Raw genomic sequence first — 17,761 nt, forward strand, 5'->3', positions numbered from 1 at the left:
ACTACTGATTCCCAGGCTTCAGCTTACTGCTGCCTATGACACTATCATTCAATGGAAGAGGACAGAACCTCAGGGTGGCCTTCAACAAGCCATAATGAGAGAGAGGGAGGGAGGGAGGGAGGGAGAGAGGGAGGGAAAGAGAGAATCAGACCACGCCACTAAAAAAGCCAAGGACTGTTTACTAGACTGGGACGTTTAAAAAAACACAAGATATTTGCAGAAACCAAGGCCAACCATGCCTGTATTGTTGCACAGAAATTGCCTGAATATGTCCTGGAAGTCACCAGGCAATGTCACAGTTTCCAGTGGGACACAATAACTTTATTTTATAAGCATGCACCCCCCCAAAAAAAAATGTTGCCGAATTCAGCTCTGCATTTGCTGTCGCTCTCTCCCACTTGCTTAGACATTCCGTCAGTGGTCTTTAAAAATTCAAAGCTGGGAGCTGTTGTGGTTGCCTTGCTAATGCACCTGCTTGAAAAGACCAAGGAGGCGAGCAGCTGTGGGATCAGAAGGAACACCGTCTGCACTGTGCAAAGGAAAACCATAATGCGCAGAGAAACAGCCACATCCAAAGGAAAATACTGGGAAAAAAGTAGTTTGGGGACCAAAAACAGGGAAGGGGGAGGAAAAGCTAAAAATTCCAAATACCTAGACATCTATCTCAATGTCCCTAAGCAGGTTCACACACTTTCCTAAACCCCCTTTTGCTTAACTATGATTTGTTGAATAAACCACAATTAGCATCCAACCAAGTCAAGACCAACATGGCCAAGAGCATGCTACACAAAGGCAGACCTTCCCGGTAGGATGCAAACAAGCTTCTGGATGGTTTAAGGGGGCCTCCCATCCAGGCACTGAGCAAGCAGAGACTTCCTTGGTTTTCGCACTGTGGCTGCATCCCACGCCTTATGACCACCCAGACTTTCTTTGATGAGCGTGAAGAAACTGGGCAGTTTCTCATGGTGGGCATCATTACTCAGTGGGAAAATGAAAAAAACAACAATGCCATGGAAAGGAGAATGCCTGCTTTTTCTTTCCAGCCCAACTGCCAGCCAAGGGTTACTCAGAGGCTGGAATGGGTGAGCTTACAAAGATCTTCCTTAACAGTTGTGGTCAAGAGGAGCTGAGTGCCAAAAGCAAAGAGTCTAAGAATCATTTATGCCTGGTAGAACAATAGTGCAGCCGAGCCTGGGAGTGGATAAATGGAACATTGGCCTGTTGTGGAAAATGGAGGCATTTCCATTCCTGGAGTTAGTTTTTCCTTCCTTTAATGGCAATGTCTTCCCGCATCCATTTCGAAATCAGGAAATTAAGTTTTCTTTTTGAAGTGAGGTCCTACACCTCCATCTTCAATCATTTAGATCAGTGTTTCTCAATTTCAGCAACTTGAAAATGTATGGACTTCGACTCCCAGAATTCCCCAGCCAGCCATGCTTGCTGGGGAATTCTGGGAGTTGAAGTCCATACATCTTAAACTTGCTGAGACTGAGAAACACTGATTTAGATGGTGCCACAAGCAATCTTTGTTGAGTTAATCCCGAGGTCCACCTAATTCAGCGTCCTGTCTCCCATAGTGGTCTTCTGGAAGCCCACAAGAGGCACATAGTAGCGCATGTCAGGCATTAGACATTTCAGCACACAAACATTATTTTGGTATCCTCTGAGAGTTGGGATTTCCAGGTTGTCCTCTTACCCATAATTATTTTTGGACAATTGATTTATATCCCCACCTTCCTATCAAAATTCAAGGCAGCATTCATAGTGTTCCTTCCTCCAATTCCTTCCTGAACAGCGACTTGTTTTGTTTTATATGCTGCCCAGAGTCCATTGGAGAATTTGGTGGCTAATATAACAACAACAACAACAACAACGATTTGCATTGTTGGAATGGACCTCAGATCACAATGTGAGCTTCCCTGGTTAAGGATAGCCATGAACCTGGATCTCCCTGGTCCTTAAATATTAGACTATTACTTTTTCTTCAGATTTACTTCTGAACTCTTTCATAGGCACCCAACTTATTGGCCATCATCATGTCTTGGTGGAAGAGAATCCCAGACTGAAACGAGTTGCATGAGAAAAATCCCTCCTTCTATCTATCTCTCCTAACCTTCCAATCATGCAGGTGATGATCCAGGCTCAAGTCCTATAAGAGAGGGAGAAACACTTCCTCCATTCTCGTGAAGATGTCCAGATGTTCCACCACCAAGATGATGGTGCAAGACTGACTCGGCACACAGACCTAAAATTAAAAATGTGGTCGAGACCACATGGCTGGCTAGACATCTAGACTTCGCTTGCAATGGGAAAAATATTTATCAAGGGAGAAAATCTCAGCCAGCTCTGAAAAATTCCAAACAGCTTTAGAAATAGTTGTCCATGTTCTGGTGCTTCTCAATTCTCTAGGATTCTGTGGTATTGACCATAAGGCAGCCACTGGGCCAGTGGAAGAAACACTAAGATTGCTAGCATTGTGAAATATCTGAGCTAGGACAGACCAGGAGACAAAACACACACTTTCTCACGCATTAAAGAAAGAGACTCATTAGTAAAAGATATATTATACAGCTCCAAGGCTTTCTGTGTATAACTTTCTTAAAAAGCATTATTTCATTTTGATGTGGACCATGATCCGGGAAAACTCACGCACTCAGTTGGTTGCTTTTAATGTGCAAAAGTCTTTGGCTGAGTTCACCCAATAAGGTTAATCTAATCTATTTATTTTATTTGTTTATTCATTTATCAATTTTTTATCACTGCCCATCTCCCCCCACTAATTACTGAGTTTAACTCATTTGTGTATTGGCACAACGTGCAAACCTTAACACAACCAAACATTAGCCTCGTGGGTCAAGTACATCACTGCCCAGATGCAGTTAACATTTTGAGAAACCATTCCTATAATAATTACTTAGTTTTGATCCAAGTTGCCTAAAATGAAGCTTCTTGAGGTTATTATCTCCAGCTAAAGTAATGAACTACATAAATCAATAAACGCTTGACTTCCACATGACCTGTTTCCCAAGAGACGGGGTAGAAAAACTCTTTCAAAACCTAAAGAAGAAACATGTTTTCCTAAAGCTGTTTTTTCATGCATCAAAGATTGTTTCTGTTATCTACAAAGTTTGGAATGTTCTTGTTTTGGTTTGGATCAAACAAGGTTAAGTCCTTTACAAGGCAACATCTGGAACAAGATAAGGACAAAAATGAACAAGGAGAACGAAAACTCTCGTATCCGCTGAGAAGTATTATACAGTATACACAACAGCCTGTTAAATGGGATTTGGGGCATGATAGGGGTGGGAAGGGAATTTTTTTTATATATGCTGAATCATGGCTTAACAGCAATGAGTTGGTTGATCACCATGAATAAGTTCATTGGGCACAGTTCATTTGTGGTTGGCAACAGAGCTGAGAATCTGGAGCATGTCCGTGCTACTGTTTGTTTTCCACCCTCTCCTGGAGCCTTCTGGCCTTGATAAGTTTGCTTCCTAGACATTGTTCTGTTCCACAATAGAAATGCAGATTTCGGATCGAACCCTGCTTGATGCATTTTCCTTTTTAAAAGCTCTTTTGCTAAAGCATTTGCTGCTTGCTTGCCAGGGGCAATGTTGCTAAGAGGCTAACCAAGTAGTATTGCCCCTGGAACTGCTGTGTCACACTAAGAATATTGCACGGATATGTCCACGTTGGTCAAAAGAAGTAGACTTTGACTCAAGGTAGACTTTGACTCCCTTGCTTGATCAGCCCATTTCCTCTTGGTTCTTTTCTGTAATATGCTATTTCCATTTTGAGCTAAATAATGTTCACGGCTATGACTGGGGCAGGAGGCTGAAGTTTATCTTCATTCCCAAGGTCCCAACTGACCAATTTCCTTCTCATTTCTATACTTTATGATATACCTGTGGCCCTCTGTGCAATAGCCTGGTTTACCCTTCATATTGACCGTGGCTTGCTTAACTGTTTTATTGAACAAGCCAGATTAGGTTAACACATTGCATTAAGCCATAGCATTGTTCACTTTATATCTTAGGATGTTGCAGGAACCTGACCATCATGGTTTGCAAACCATGGCTCATGGGCTGTTGTAATTCAGCACTCTGTGGGTAAGGAACCATGCTCAGCAGTATGGATGAAGGGAAACAGGTCATGTGGTGGTCAAGCGTTTATTGGTATGCTTCTTCGACCTTGGGTCCTCTACCAGAGGCCTGGGAGTTTGAGGGTTCTGCGCAGGATCTGAGCTGTTCCTAGCACTGCACTCTTCTGGCCAGAGAGCTCGGATGTTGCTCCTGGGATCTGCTGGAGCCACTCTCCCAGCTTAGGAGCCTTGACTGCCCCTACCACCACTGGGACCACCACTTTCCACATCCTTTCTAGTTCCTCCTTCAGGCCCTGGGACTTCTTCAGCTTCTCATGCTCCTTCTTCCTGATGTTGCTGTCCCTTGGCATTGCTACATCTGTCACCACCGCTGTCTTCTGGTCCTTATCTGCTACCATGATGTCTGGTTGACTGGCCAGGACCTGCCTGTCCATCTGGATCTGGAAGTCCCACAGGATCTTAGCCCTGTTATTCTCCATGACTTTCTGTGGAGTCTCCCATCTGGACTTGGGAGGGTCTAGCCCATACCCTGCGCAGATGTTCCTGTACCCAATGCCAGCTACTTGGTACTTGTATGTATATACATGTGTTTGTATATATATGTACTTATATATCTGTATGTAGGTATGTAGGTGTATACGCAGACACACACACACATTTCTGTTCCTGCATATATATATCCTGCTCCTGCATCATCATCTAACTAGTAAGTATGGCCAGTGGTTCAGATTTTAGGGCAGGTGAAGAGCTTCTGCCCCTCCACCTGTGGGCGGTCATGTGGGTTTTAACTACTCGCATACAGTAGCAACCATCCATTAGAGGTTAAGGTTACTGTGGCCTTAACCACCCAGCTCTTTCTAGAAATCCGGTGGTCAGATCTCGGCCAGCGGAAAATTTTGGTCAGGCCCCCGTGTTGCTGCATTGGAGTCGGGCCTGAAAGGAGGAAGGGCTTCGACAATGTCTGCAAATTCTCCTAGGCCAGAATTGCTTAAAAGGTTGTAGGGGAGAAATTCAGGAGGGCTCAGCTCCTGGGTACAGCCATGGAATTTTCTTGGCCTGGAGGGAGTTTTTTTTCCCCTGACTTCCCAAGCTAACCTGTAGCCCAGAGATTTCCTGGTAGCGTCCCATCCATGTACTAACCAAGTCCTCTCCTGCTCAGTTTTTTTTTTCAAAATCAGCCAGGGGCTGTTATTCAGCTGCCACAGGGTACCCACTCCCGGGAGCACTGATGGCCCACATTAAACACGTTGGCACATCTTCCTATACCAACAGGCATCGGAGGGCGTTAGCACTCATTTCAGAGCCCAGCGTGGGGAAATCATGTGAGAAATCATCAGATCCCAGCCGGGCTCCATCAGTTGCGTTGCTTGGCAGTCTCTGTTCAGGCCCAACTCAAGGTTTCGTTGCTAATATTTAAAGCACTAAGCAGAAATCTCAAGGAACAGCTTCTTCTTGGATACCGAACCTGGCTTTTTGATCATTCCGATAGAAGAGAATCCCTGCGGCTCAGAGTTGAACTGTGGGGTCCTTGGTGGTCTCTGAGCTTGGCTGTTGACTTGCAGACTTTCCACTGCCCAACTTGGGAACATTGTCAGTGCCAATTTTCGATGACTCCTGGAGTCTGGCTCAAGGAGTGCCACCAACTGCCACCAACTGAAGTGAAGAAGATGGCTACAAGAAGGAGGTCCTTTTCAGCTGGGTGACCCTGCCTGTAGAACACGCTCTCCAAGTAAAAGGCATTCCCTTTCCCTAGCCGTGTGTGCGTGTGTTTGTGTGTACACAAGTGTGTGTGTGTGTGTGTATATACACATACATAATATATACTGTAGTGTGTGTGTGTGTGTGTGTGTATATATATACACCCACACACATACATACACACATACATATAGTGTGTGTGTCTACATAAACACGCACACACATATAGTACACACACACAAGAGTTTATTTATTTATCAAATTTGTTCACCACGCATCTCGGAGAGCGACTCTGGGCGGTATACACACACACACACATATATATACACATACATATATATATATATACACACACACACACATACACACACACACACCCCACATATATGTATAGCCCAAACTATTTTTAGTTATTGCATTTTACTGTTTTTTCTGATTTTTCCCTCCTAGGGTTTATTCCAAGACATAACATTTTAAGTCACTCTGCAATCTGTCCAAAAACAGGTTCTTGGGTGATTTAAAAGTCTAATAAACAACAATACAATACCAGTTTGGGGAGAAGCATTTACAGATCAGAATTAGTAGTTGAGGAAGGGCTGGACAACCCCACTGAATAAATCCCCCCCAGCAACCACAACCCATTGCACTATTACTGTGAATCATTCCCACGCACAAATACATACCGGAAACGTGACAATTCCATTTTAGGGTTTCTTGCTGCATCAGGAAATAAGCACTATTGTTATATGACGAAATACAGCACAGGATTGGTCCGGAGCACCTGCTGCTTCAGCAGGAAAGAGGAATTATAAAAATATTGGTGGTCCCTATTTTTTTCTGCCAAGATGCCAAATATATCTATCTATGTAAGTAGATCAGTGTTGTATCTACAGACCAACACTTCATTTTCCAAACTGCAGAGATGGACACAGCTGTAAAGTAAAGCAGCTGTTCTGAACAACAGGCAATGAAATCACTTCCACATCTAACTTCCTAGCCACCAGCTGAGCACCCATCACACAAACCCATGAACTATTTTAATATTGATTTGTTTCTACGGAAGGGTGGACCTTTCAATGCTAAGTGGGAGCCGTGGTTTACAAACCACAATTAGCTGGGTCCATACTTCACATTTATGTATTTACTGTATTCCCACAGCGACAACCCTGTGAGGTAGGTTGAGCTTCCATATTTGAAGGTGGATTAGAACCTCAGTCTCCCCTCTCCTAGTCCAAGGCCTTCACCACTACGTCACACTAAGACACGGTTCACAAAACAACATCTGCCTGGAATTCCTGCATTATACGAAGCTATACAGCTGGCTCACACCAAACAACCAAACCAAGCCAAATCAAACCACAGTATAACTTACCACAATGTTTGAACCCAGTTTACAGCTGAACCCAGAGAACGTCATTAGCATTCTCTCCTCCTGCACCAAATAAGGTATCTTGAAAGGGGGGGGGGAAATCCCAGGGGATCAGCTCTTCCTACTGTACTATATTAACACAAGCCACAGTCCTCCAGAATGCAAGGACCTGATCAAGGCCAGCCTGGACATAAGTGGACCCTTTTTCTGCTGTCCAGAGAGCCAGTTTGGTGCAGTGGTGAAGGCCCCAGGCTAGAAACTGGGAGACTGTGAGTTCTTGTCCTGCCTTAGGCATGAAGCCAGCTGGGGGACCTTGGGCCAGCCCCTCTCTCTCAGCCCTAGGAAGGAGGCAATGGCAAACCACTTCTGAAAAACCTTGCCAAGAAAACTGCAGGGACTTATCTAGGCAGTTGCCAGGAGTCAAAAACTGACCCAAAGTCACACACACAGACACAGAGAAGACACTATGAGAGCTACCCAAGGCCATGTCACTCTAGTGACAACAAGATACAACCTAACCATGGGGTAAAGGAAATCCTCAGGAAGTGGGAAATGCTGTTTCCCTTTAGGTCAAAACTGAGAAGTTTCTGACCAAGCATTTAACAGGAAACGAAAAACGGTGCCCATGGGGAACTCTTCACTTCTATATAAGCGTCTGAGCTATACAAAGGTTGAGGAATTCATGTTTTGGAAGACCATTGGCATGACTTCTTTCTGTTTTCAGTTTCATCTTCCTCTAGAATTTCACAAAGGTGGATTCCAGCCCTTTTCTGACTCCCTCCAGGCTTCTGTTTCCTTCAAAATCAGATAAGGGAAATTGGACGCATTCCAGCAGACCTTCCTCTGATCTGGTGTTCTCAAGAGTTTGGACTTGGACTCCAAGAAGACCCAATCACCATGACCCAACTGCTTTTGTGAGGTTTTCTTGGCAGACTATAGAGTGGGGTGGTTTGCCATTGCCTTCCCCAGTTGTCACCTTCCCCAGCAAGCTGGGCACTCATTTCACCGACCTCAGAAGGATGAGTGGTACTTTGCACATTTTTCTCACTGCCTGGATTCACACACCGACACATCAAATCTGTCTGGAGGAATGCTTGTGGGTGGCTTTGTGCTGTGGAAATTCATGGTTCATTCGTAAAACATGGATCGTAGCTTAAAACATTGAGGGTACCCAGCCAAGTGGGATTTATACTGCACATGCCACGATGAAGCCAACCTTGGCTTTATAGCAGATGTGAACCCAGCCAGGAGCTCCGTTCTGGCTAGAAACAGCTTCGTTAGGTCCACATCTCAGACTAAGCCAAACCAGATATATTTCATGAATGAGTGATCTGGCTCACACCGCACAAGAAACTATGGTCTGCTTCTCCACACTTTACCGGATAAGCCACAATTGGTGGGTTGGCACAACACACTAAGCCACAAACCAGTGTTTACAAGCCAGAATTCCTGGGATCGTACTGTAAAAGAAACCAAAGGGTTGATTAAAGGTTGCCTATCCAAGAGGATAGGCGGTGGCACTGCGGGTTAAACCTCTGAGCTGCTGAGCTTGCCGATAGGAAGGTCAGCGGTTCGAATCTGCATGACAGGGTGAGCTCCCGTTGCTAGTCCCAGCTCCTGCCAACCTAGCAGTTCAGAAACATGCCAATGTGAGTAGATTAATAGGCACTGCTTCGGCCGGCAGGTAACGGCATTCCATTTAGTCATGCCGGCCACATGACCATGGAGGAAGTGTCTATGGACAAATGCCGGCTCTTCGGCTTTGAAACGGAGATGAGCACCACCCCCTAGAGTCAGACATGACTGGACTTAACGTCAAGGGAAACCTTTACCTTTACTATCCAAGAGGACAGGTCCCAGCCAGTCCTCAGGTGGCGTTGAGGATGAAAGGTATGAGCAACATCATAGCTCTTTTGGGGGTCAGAGATTTCCAAAACCCAGAGATTTGGAATGGTTATTAATTTGCACCTAGCCCTGTCCTCCTGAGAAAGATTTGTTTCCACTCGAGAACCAAAGGAGGAATAATTTTGTCTCCTGCAGAGATAATTGTGGTTGTACCGTCTGGCAGAGAAACTAAAACAAACAGATTTTGCAGACAATCTGATCGTTTTCTTGGTTGCTTCAAATTCTGCCATGAAGCCACTCTGAAGGCGATGGCTACCACTTTCACAGGGGGCTTCTCTCAAAGCACCAGGAAATGGTGCCACCCCTGTTGAGATCAGAAAGAAACCAGGTGGCTCCAGAGCCCATGTGGCACAGCGGGATTAAGTTTCCAAAAGGGGGTGTGCAAAGACGCCCGTCTGTGAGAATCCAATAATTAAAGTTGTTGGTGGAGTTGTGATTATTTTTAAAAAGGGTCATTGTAATTGAAACTATGTGCATGTTTTATTCGGGGAAAATCCCATCCAGATGCATGAGGCTACCTTCTTAGTTTCCCCCCAACACACACACACACAGAGACACACACAAAGAGTTCCTATGTCTACAGAAAGGCCGGCTCTTAGATTAGACCAGTGTTTCTCAACCTTAGCGACTTGAAGATGTGTGGACTTCAACTCCCAGAATTTCCCAGAATTTTTCCCTGCAAAAAAGCCTCTGCTAACTCCGCCTCGCCCTTCTGAGCATCCTCATTTCGGATCTGTCATATTAGTTTCGGGTTCGGACAGCCCTTTGAGGTGGGCCAGGTCAGCCCTTTGCAGTAGGCAAGGGTCACAAGAATGATCCCTTATTGTTGTAGGGCAGACTTTCTCAACTTTTTGACCTCACTTAACAACAGCAATTGGGACCAGAATTTCAGTTGCTAAGCAAAGCGGCCATTAAGAAAATCTGACCCAATTTTATGACCTTTTCTGCAGCAGCTGTTAAGCAAATCACTATGGCCGTTAAGCAAACCATGTGGTCATTAAGTGAATAATGAAGTTCCCCATCGATTTTGCTTGCCAGAAGCCGGCCGGGAAGGTCAAAACTGGCAATCATGTGACCACAGGACACTGCAACGGTCATAAATGCGAACCGGTTGCCAAGCACCCAAATCGTGATCACGTGACCACGGAGACGCTGCGACAGCCATAACTGTGAGGACCGGCCATAAGTCGGTTTTTCCAGCTCCATTGTAAGTTTGAACCGTCACTAAATGAATGGTTAGTAAGCAAGGACTACCTGTAACAGAACCTTGCAAGTCTGATTGTGCTTTATCACCTCTTCCTCTTATACTTATGTGAATTAGGGAGGTGTCTATATGAGCCGCTTCCAAATGTTACCTTGTTTCCCAGGGCTTAAAGAAAGCTTCAGCCCCCTTTGCCGAGGTAACAGTTCTTGCATATTCCCATCAAAGCCTTACTCTCTGCAATGCCTTCCCCATGGTCTCCTCTAAATTCTGCGGGTTCCAGATCCAAGAACCAATTCAGCCAAGGGCAGAGGACTTCCCCTTTGCAGACACCTCCATGGCCCCTTTCTTGGATAGTCTGTAATAAATAACCATTACAAGGCAGTTTAATGCCTTGCGTACAGCCCTCAGATCAGAGAGTAGGAACAATAGAATGTTTCCACGCCAGAAATAAGATAGTAATCCTCTCCTAATAAGCAGGGCTGATTCAGCTGGCACGCAAATCCTTCGGAGACTTCATAATCCCATCTCAGGGGTCAGGCAGTATTATGTCATCCCCATCTGGGCCTTGCCGTTTGATCTGACATAACTCCTCCACAGAGATTAGACAATACAATCTGTGGGGCCTCCCGCAGTCTGGGGTTGGATTCATCTCATTCCTGCAATTCTTCTCCAAGCCCATTTGGAGCAACGGAACCTGCGTTCTGGATCCGGGACCCCAGGGATGGCAAAAGAAAGAAGCCTAAGTTAAATAAAGGGGTGCTGCACAAGGTATCAAAAGCCTCCAGCTTCAGGAGCAGTCTACCACTGAAGATCAATTTTGGGGGCAGCAAATAGGGAATCGGTATTTATTGCTTTCATACCTAGATTGTGAGTTTCCTCTGCTTGGCTGCAGGTTCAAGAAAAGAGAATTTGACCCAGCACAACTCTTTCGGTTTCCTTAGAGCGGTGTTTCTCAACCTTGGCCACTTGAAGATGAGTGGACCTCAACTCCCAGAATTCCCCAGCCAGCATTACTGGGGAGAATTCCAGGAGTTGAAGTCCACACATCTTAAAAGTTCCAAGGTTGAGAAACACTGCCTTAGAGCCTTCTAGGGCACGGAAGTGGGCTTGTATCAGGGCAAAACTGAAAGCTCAGTGTTAAAATAAAAAATAAAAAAGCAGGAGGTACTTTTTCCCCCTCACTTCTATATCACATGCCCTTGGGTGCATGTGTATTTTCCAAAGTCAAGTCATACAGCTGAGTGAAGATGTGAAAACTTTTGCCACACCATCCAAGAACCAGCCCAACTGCTTGATGCTCATGAAGCAGTTGACCAGAAGGAATCAGAACTGGGATTGGGGGTGGGGGGGGGAGTGGCAGGAGGATTTTCTGAATTTTTACCAAATTGTCTCCCCTACGTAAGTCAAACTTGCACACAAGACTGTGGGGAACAAACAAACAGGCTATGATGGGAACTTTATTATTAGAATGGCCCAGAGAGCCAATTGGTAGCTTCAGGATACAATTAAAGTGCAGCAAATGATCAGTTACTCATTTTACTTTTACCGCTAAAGGCAAGGCACCAACGTGTCTTGACCATCACCAAGATTTAATTAGAGGATCTGCCTAAAGGGCACACCCAGTCCATCATATCTCTGGTCAGAAGTAACTTCTCAGCCGGGGGGGGAATCTTCAGTGGGTTGATGTCAGCCCAACAAAGACCAGAATAAGAAATCAGCGCCATCACAGGCAGTCCTCATTTAGCAACCACACTTGGGACCAGCAACTTGATCGTTAAGCGAAGGGGTCGCTAAGTGAAACAGCAACTGCGCTTATGATCTTACTTTGGCTTTCCTTTGCTTTATAGACCTGCAGGATTCTGTTATTATAGCCAATCTCCATACAAATATGTTAGCCTTCCTGTGGAGTTGGTTTCTCTAGCGCATCTCATGGGGCTGACATCAACTTATGACACCACCAACTGATTGGCCGGGGGGGTGGGGGGCTCAATCCCCTTCCCAAGAGGATCTAAAGCCACATCCGATAAGTCTTTGGGAAGGAGAAGTGAAATTGCCTCTGTGTGGGCACCCTTGATTTCTTTGGACCAAGGTGTGAATAGGTGATGCCTGTTGGAGCCAACGGTTTCTACTCAGATGTAAGAGTGGAAGCCTACAGATCCTTATTTGTACCTCCTACTGAAGGTACAGATCTCGGAAGCAGGTGAGTGGGAGACAGTCTGCCTCCTTACACACCTTCTGGAAACTTTCACTCACTCGCACACACACATCATTTTAGGAAAACATTAAAACACTCTCCCGGACACTTTGACTGCCAATGCCCGGGTTAATGGAAGTAAGAAGGGATGGATAAAAACAGATCTGGCCACACTGAGCAACCACAAAATATAACCAAAAGAATCCATCCAAAAAAAATCAATAGGCTCAGGAACATCCCCAGATCGCTCTGACCCTGCCATAGATCTCACATCACAAGCCAGACTTTGCTAGTACAAAAAACGGCACCTTAAAGACAACCTGCTTTTGACATTTTAAAAAGTAGCGGTACAGTCCCAGACCATTTAAAAGCGGGCTAGCAAAAGCGGATCCCCATCACCCCATCCAGCACACTGGATCCATCCCCTGCCACAGTTCAGAAAAAGTTGAGCCAGAATGTTTATTATCCTGTCCCTCAAGAATTCTACACACGCACCTCCCCAGGTGTCCTATTATGGAGGCAGAGGCTTGAAGAACAAGCGAATCTCTCTAAACATGAGAAAAACGATCAAGGATCCAAGCAACGGGTGCGAATCTTCCCAGCGCATCCCTTAGAAACCCCCTGTAGATATCTCCTACAGCGAGTCTTTATTTTATAAGAGTCTTTACTTTATAAGTAAAGTACTTTATAAAGTACTTTATAAGAGTCTTTATTTTTCCTGCCCCACAACCAATACTAGACTATTAAGAAAACAGAGGCTGCCTAGAGTTTATTACTGCAACAACCACGTGACTTAAAATGGGACACTAAGTTTGTGGCAGATGCAGCCAGGGCAGTTGGTACCTGCTGAGCGGTTTTAATCTGGTTCCATCTTCCAAGTAGGTTGGGGATAATGGACACCTGTTTCTCCCTCCTCAATTTTAACGGATGCATCCGCCCGCCCTTCCACTGGAATCCTCCCTGGTAGGGAGGCGAAAGCCATAGGAAATCAGGCCAGCCAGATCCAGACCCAATCCAGACAGGCCAGACGCGGAGTCATAACCAGAACAGCCAGCCTGGGACTGATGTTCTCACGACACGCTTACCCACGCTAGACTTAATCACGGTCACCCCCACACGTCTTGTTTTCCTGGGCTCGCGCAATCTCCTTCGCAGGGAACGGGCTGGAACCCGGCGCCAGGCTGAACCGGGCCGGCTTGGCGCGTCCTGGGAACGCAGCCCGCGACGGGGGACGCCGGCGAGCGCGTCGCTCTGCCCTCCGGCACCGGGCATCTCCGGACGCCTCGGCTCCGGACGCCGCCCTGCCCTGCCCACGCAGCCTTCGAAACACGCCGAGCGCCTTTGGGGAGAGCCATCCCGGGGTCTGCCCGCCGCTTCAGCCCCCGCCAGGTTCTCCGCAGCCTCCGGGGCTCCGCGGCGGCGCGATTCACCCCGCCCCAGAGCTCAGCCGCGGGGCCGACCAGGGCGCGGGTCGCCTCGGAAGACCCCTCGCCCGGCCCGCGCGGCGCCCACCGACCCCGCCTCCCCCCGCCCGGCTTACCCAGCGCGGCTGTCAGGATGCGGGGACTGGCCGTGCGAGGGGCGGCGGCGCAGCGCAGGAGCGGCGGCAGCAGCAGCAGCAGCAGCGGCAGCGGCGGGCGGCGGGCAAGCCCTGCGCAGCGGCGCTCCTGAGCACGGAACATGCCGAGCGTCTGTAACTTCGGGGGCGCGTCTCTAACTTCGCTTTCGGAACAGGAGCGGAGCGGTGAGAGGTCTTAGCTGCCCAATCCGGAAGCGTGGGCGGGGTCTGAGTCAGCCCCGAAAGTGAAGGTGCGGGGGGCAGTGCCGCAACTGGGGGGGGGGGGAAAGGAGGGCATGTGCCCCGGGCGCCACGCTGGTGGGGTGCCAAAATGGGCGCGGAATCCATGCTTGCCCCGGGTGACACAGACCCTAGTTGTGGCCCTGGCGGGGAGGGGGGTTAGAATTTAGGGCTATGGATATGCCTTCATATAGTGTCTCTCTATGTACACCCCCGAACCCCAAATAGGTAGGTAGGGAGATACAGACAGAATCTATCCATCCAACATATGTTTGATTGATTGATTGATTGATTGTCCTGCCTTTATTATTTTTATAAATATCTCAGGCACGGAATATACCTAATGCTCCTCCCTCCTCTTTTCCCCACAACAACAACCCTGTGAGGTGAGTTGGGCTGAGAGAGAGGGACTGGCCCAAGGTCCCCCAGCCAGCTTTCATGCCTAAGGCAGGACTAGAATGCACAGCCTCCTGGTTTCTAGCCCAGCACCTTAACCACTAGTACTATCCATCTATATATACATATTTACACACCCAAGATGTTGGATAGATAGATGATAGATGATAGATATCCCTATACATATTTTCTGCATGTGCAATATATACAATATGTGTGTGTGTGGAATATAGGTATATATTCTATACAGAGAGCTGCAATTGTGTGATGGATGGTTATATACATCAATATAATAAATAAATATTGTAGACGCGTATTCTTAATGTACTATATATCTTTATATCCACAGACACACACTAGACAGACACAGACGGAGTGTGGGTGTGTGTTTGTATAGAGATATATAGTTCTTTAAGAATACATAGAGTCAGTTTGGTGAGTGCTTAAGGCATCAGGCTAGAAACCAGGAGACCGTGAGTTCTAGTCGCACCTTAGGCACGAAGCCAGCTTGGGAACCTTGGGCCAGTCACTCTCTCTAAGCCCTAGGAAGCAGGCAATGGCAAACCACTTCTGAAATAGCTTGCCAAGGAAACTGCAGGGACTTGTCCAGGCAGTCTCCGAGAATCAGACACGATTAAATGGATTTTTAAAAAAAAGAATTAAAAAAGTCACTCTGGGCGGTTTACAATAAAACCAGAATGAACAGTTCCTATGTATGTATTCTTAAACAACTATATATCTCTATACAGACACACACACTATATATTCTACATATATATTAAAATACTATCTATCTATCTATACACATGGGCACTCACACAAGCTCTCTTTCTCTCTCTCTATATATATATATTCATTCTACATATGCATAGATACACATGCCCACCTAGCTAGCTTTCACAGAAGAAAAATCTCTCGGACCTGGGTCCTAAATGGATGGGATGACTACCAGAATATTCTAGGTCACTACTTTGGACTGGGAAGTCAGGAAAAAAAAATTTCCAGACATGTTCCACAACGTTTATTTAAAGGCTGGTGAGATGGTCATTTATTCATATCCTCCATATATCCTTTTATGAAGGACTCAGATGAACTTGCAGGAAGATTCATCTGCTCCTGGCAGACCGGCCCTGAGAGTTATCAAATGTCTCATTTTCCATTTAAGTTGTAGGATTTGAATCACAAAAGGACATCAATAATGCATACGAATTAACATAGAAACCGAGGAAGCTGTGGTCTTCCTCAAATGTTTACAAAGAGCGAGAGATCAAGAGGGAGAAGAGCATAAAAAGTAACAGCTGTAGGCCAAAAACGGGGGAAATCAAATCATTAATGCAGCGTTTCTCAACCATGGTGACTTTAAGATGCGTGGACTTCAACTCCCAGAATTCCCCAGCCAGCATGACTGGCTGGGGAATTCTGGGAGTTAAAGTCCACACATCTTAAAGTCGCCACGGTTGAGAAACACTGCATTGATAGATCCTAAAAGCTTAAGTTTTCAGGGAACATAACCTTTCTTTCCAGAGTTGTTGTCTTGCACACCTACAGCCTTTAAAATTCTTATCATGGATTGGAATTTGGGTAGTAAGTGTACCGCTTTTGACTTAACAGGTTGCGTATTCCTTCAGTCTCCCAGCAGACTCTGAAACCAGGTGGGAATTGCCATTTCAAGAGCAGAAATAAGAATACTGTTATTACCAGATATTTTGACTGTATCTGGCCTTAGGGCTGTAATAAACTTGATTGGATTGGATTGGATACATTGTCAAAGAAGACATAACAGGGGCTTTAAAAAGTGAAAAAAGTATAATAGATAAAGCAAAATAAAAATAGGAAATAGAATATATCTTGTAAACTTGTAATAGTTTATTACAGTCTTTGACCAGCCTTTACAATAAAAAGAAAAAGAAAATTGGTTTAATTCACAATTTCATTGTCAGAAGAAAAGAAAACAATAAAATAGCAAAACAATATATCTAGTTAAAAATTTTGCGTAACTGTATAGGTAGTGCTGTCAAGGTAATGCATGCTATATGCCAGCAAATTTGGAAAACACAAGAATGCCCATCAGACTGGAAAAAATCAACTTATATCCCCATACCAAAAAAGGGAAACACTAAAAAATGTTCAAACTATCGAACAGTGGCACTCATTTCACATGCCAGTAAGGTAATGCTCAAGATCCTGCAAGGTAGACCTCAGCAGTTCATGGAGCGAGAATTGCCAGATGTACAAGCTGGGTTTAGAAAAGGCAGAGGAACTAGGGACCAAATTGCCAATATCTGCTGGATAATGGAAAAAGCCAGGGAGTTTCAGAAAAACATCTATTTCTGTTTTATCGACTATTCTAAAGCCTTTGACTGTGTGGACCATAACAAATTGTGGCAAGTTCTTAGTGGTATGGGGATACCAAGTCATCTTGTCTGCCTCCTGAAGAATCTGTATAACGACCAAGTAGCAGCAGTAAGAACAGACCACGGAACAACGGACTGGCTGCGAGAGCTGGACCATAAGGAAGGCTGAGAGAAGGAAGATCAATGCTTTGGAACTGTGGTGTTGGAGGAAAATCCTGAGAGTGCCTTGGACTGCAAGAAGATCAAACCAGTCCATCCTCCAGGAAATAAAGCCAGACTGCTTGCTTGAGGGAATGATATTAAAGGCAAAACTGAAATTAAAGGCCACATAATGAGAAGACAGGACACCCTGGAGGAGATGCTGATGCTGGGGAGAGTGGAGGGCAAAAGGAAGAGGGGCCGACCAAGGGCAAGGTGGATGGATGATATTCTAGAGGTGACGGACTCGTCCCTGGGGGAGCTGGGGGTGTTGACGACCGACAGGAAGCTCTGGCGTGGGCTGGTCCATGAAGTCACGAAGAGTCGGAAGCGACTAAACGAATAAACAACAATAGCTTGATAAAAATATTTGGCCACCTGGTGTGTGAGTGTAGAGTCAGCATCCCTTAAAAAAGGAAATCAATGTAAAATCTATTTATATGACCCTCAAATTTGGAGATGATTGGGGGAATCAGAGCACGTCTTGGGGCATCGTAAAAAGGACACTGTATAAGGACATGGGCAAGAGTTTCTCCCTCCCTG

At 45.8% G+C, this 17,761-nt stretch overlaps 1 protein-coding gene across 1 annotated transcript in view; it reads right to left on the reverse strand.

Annotated features, from left to right (window-relative positions):
• Positions 1–14,154, reverse strand: part of SEMA7A (semaphorin 7A (JohnMiltonHagen blood group)) — a 30,482-nt gene extending 16,328 nt beyond the window's left edge. The window contains exon 1 of the mRNA XM_063314338.1: positions 14,013–14,154. Within this exon, the coding sequence (XP_063170408.1) occupies positions 14,013–14,154 (142 nt within the window). The remainder of the gene's footprint in view (positions 1–14,012) is intronic.
• Positions 14,155–17,761: the final 3,607 nt, after the last annotated feature.

Source organism: Candoia aspera, chromosome 13 (assembly GCF_035149785.1).
Source record: "Candoia aspera isolate rCanAsp1 chromosome 13, rCanAsp1.hap2, whole genome shotgun sequence".
NCBI lineage: Eukaryota > Metazoa > Chordata > Lepidosauria > Squamata > Boidae > Candoia > Candoia aspera.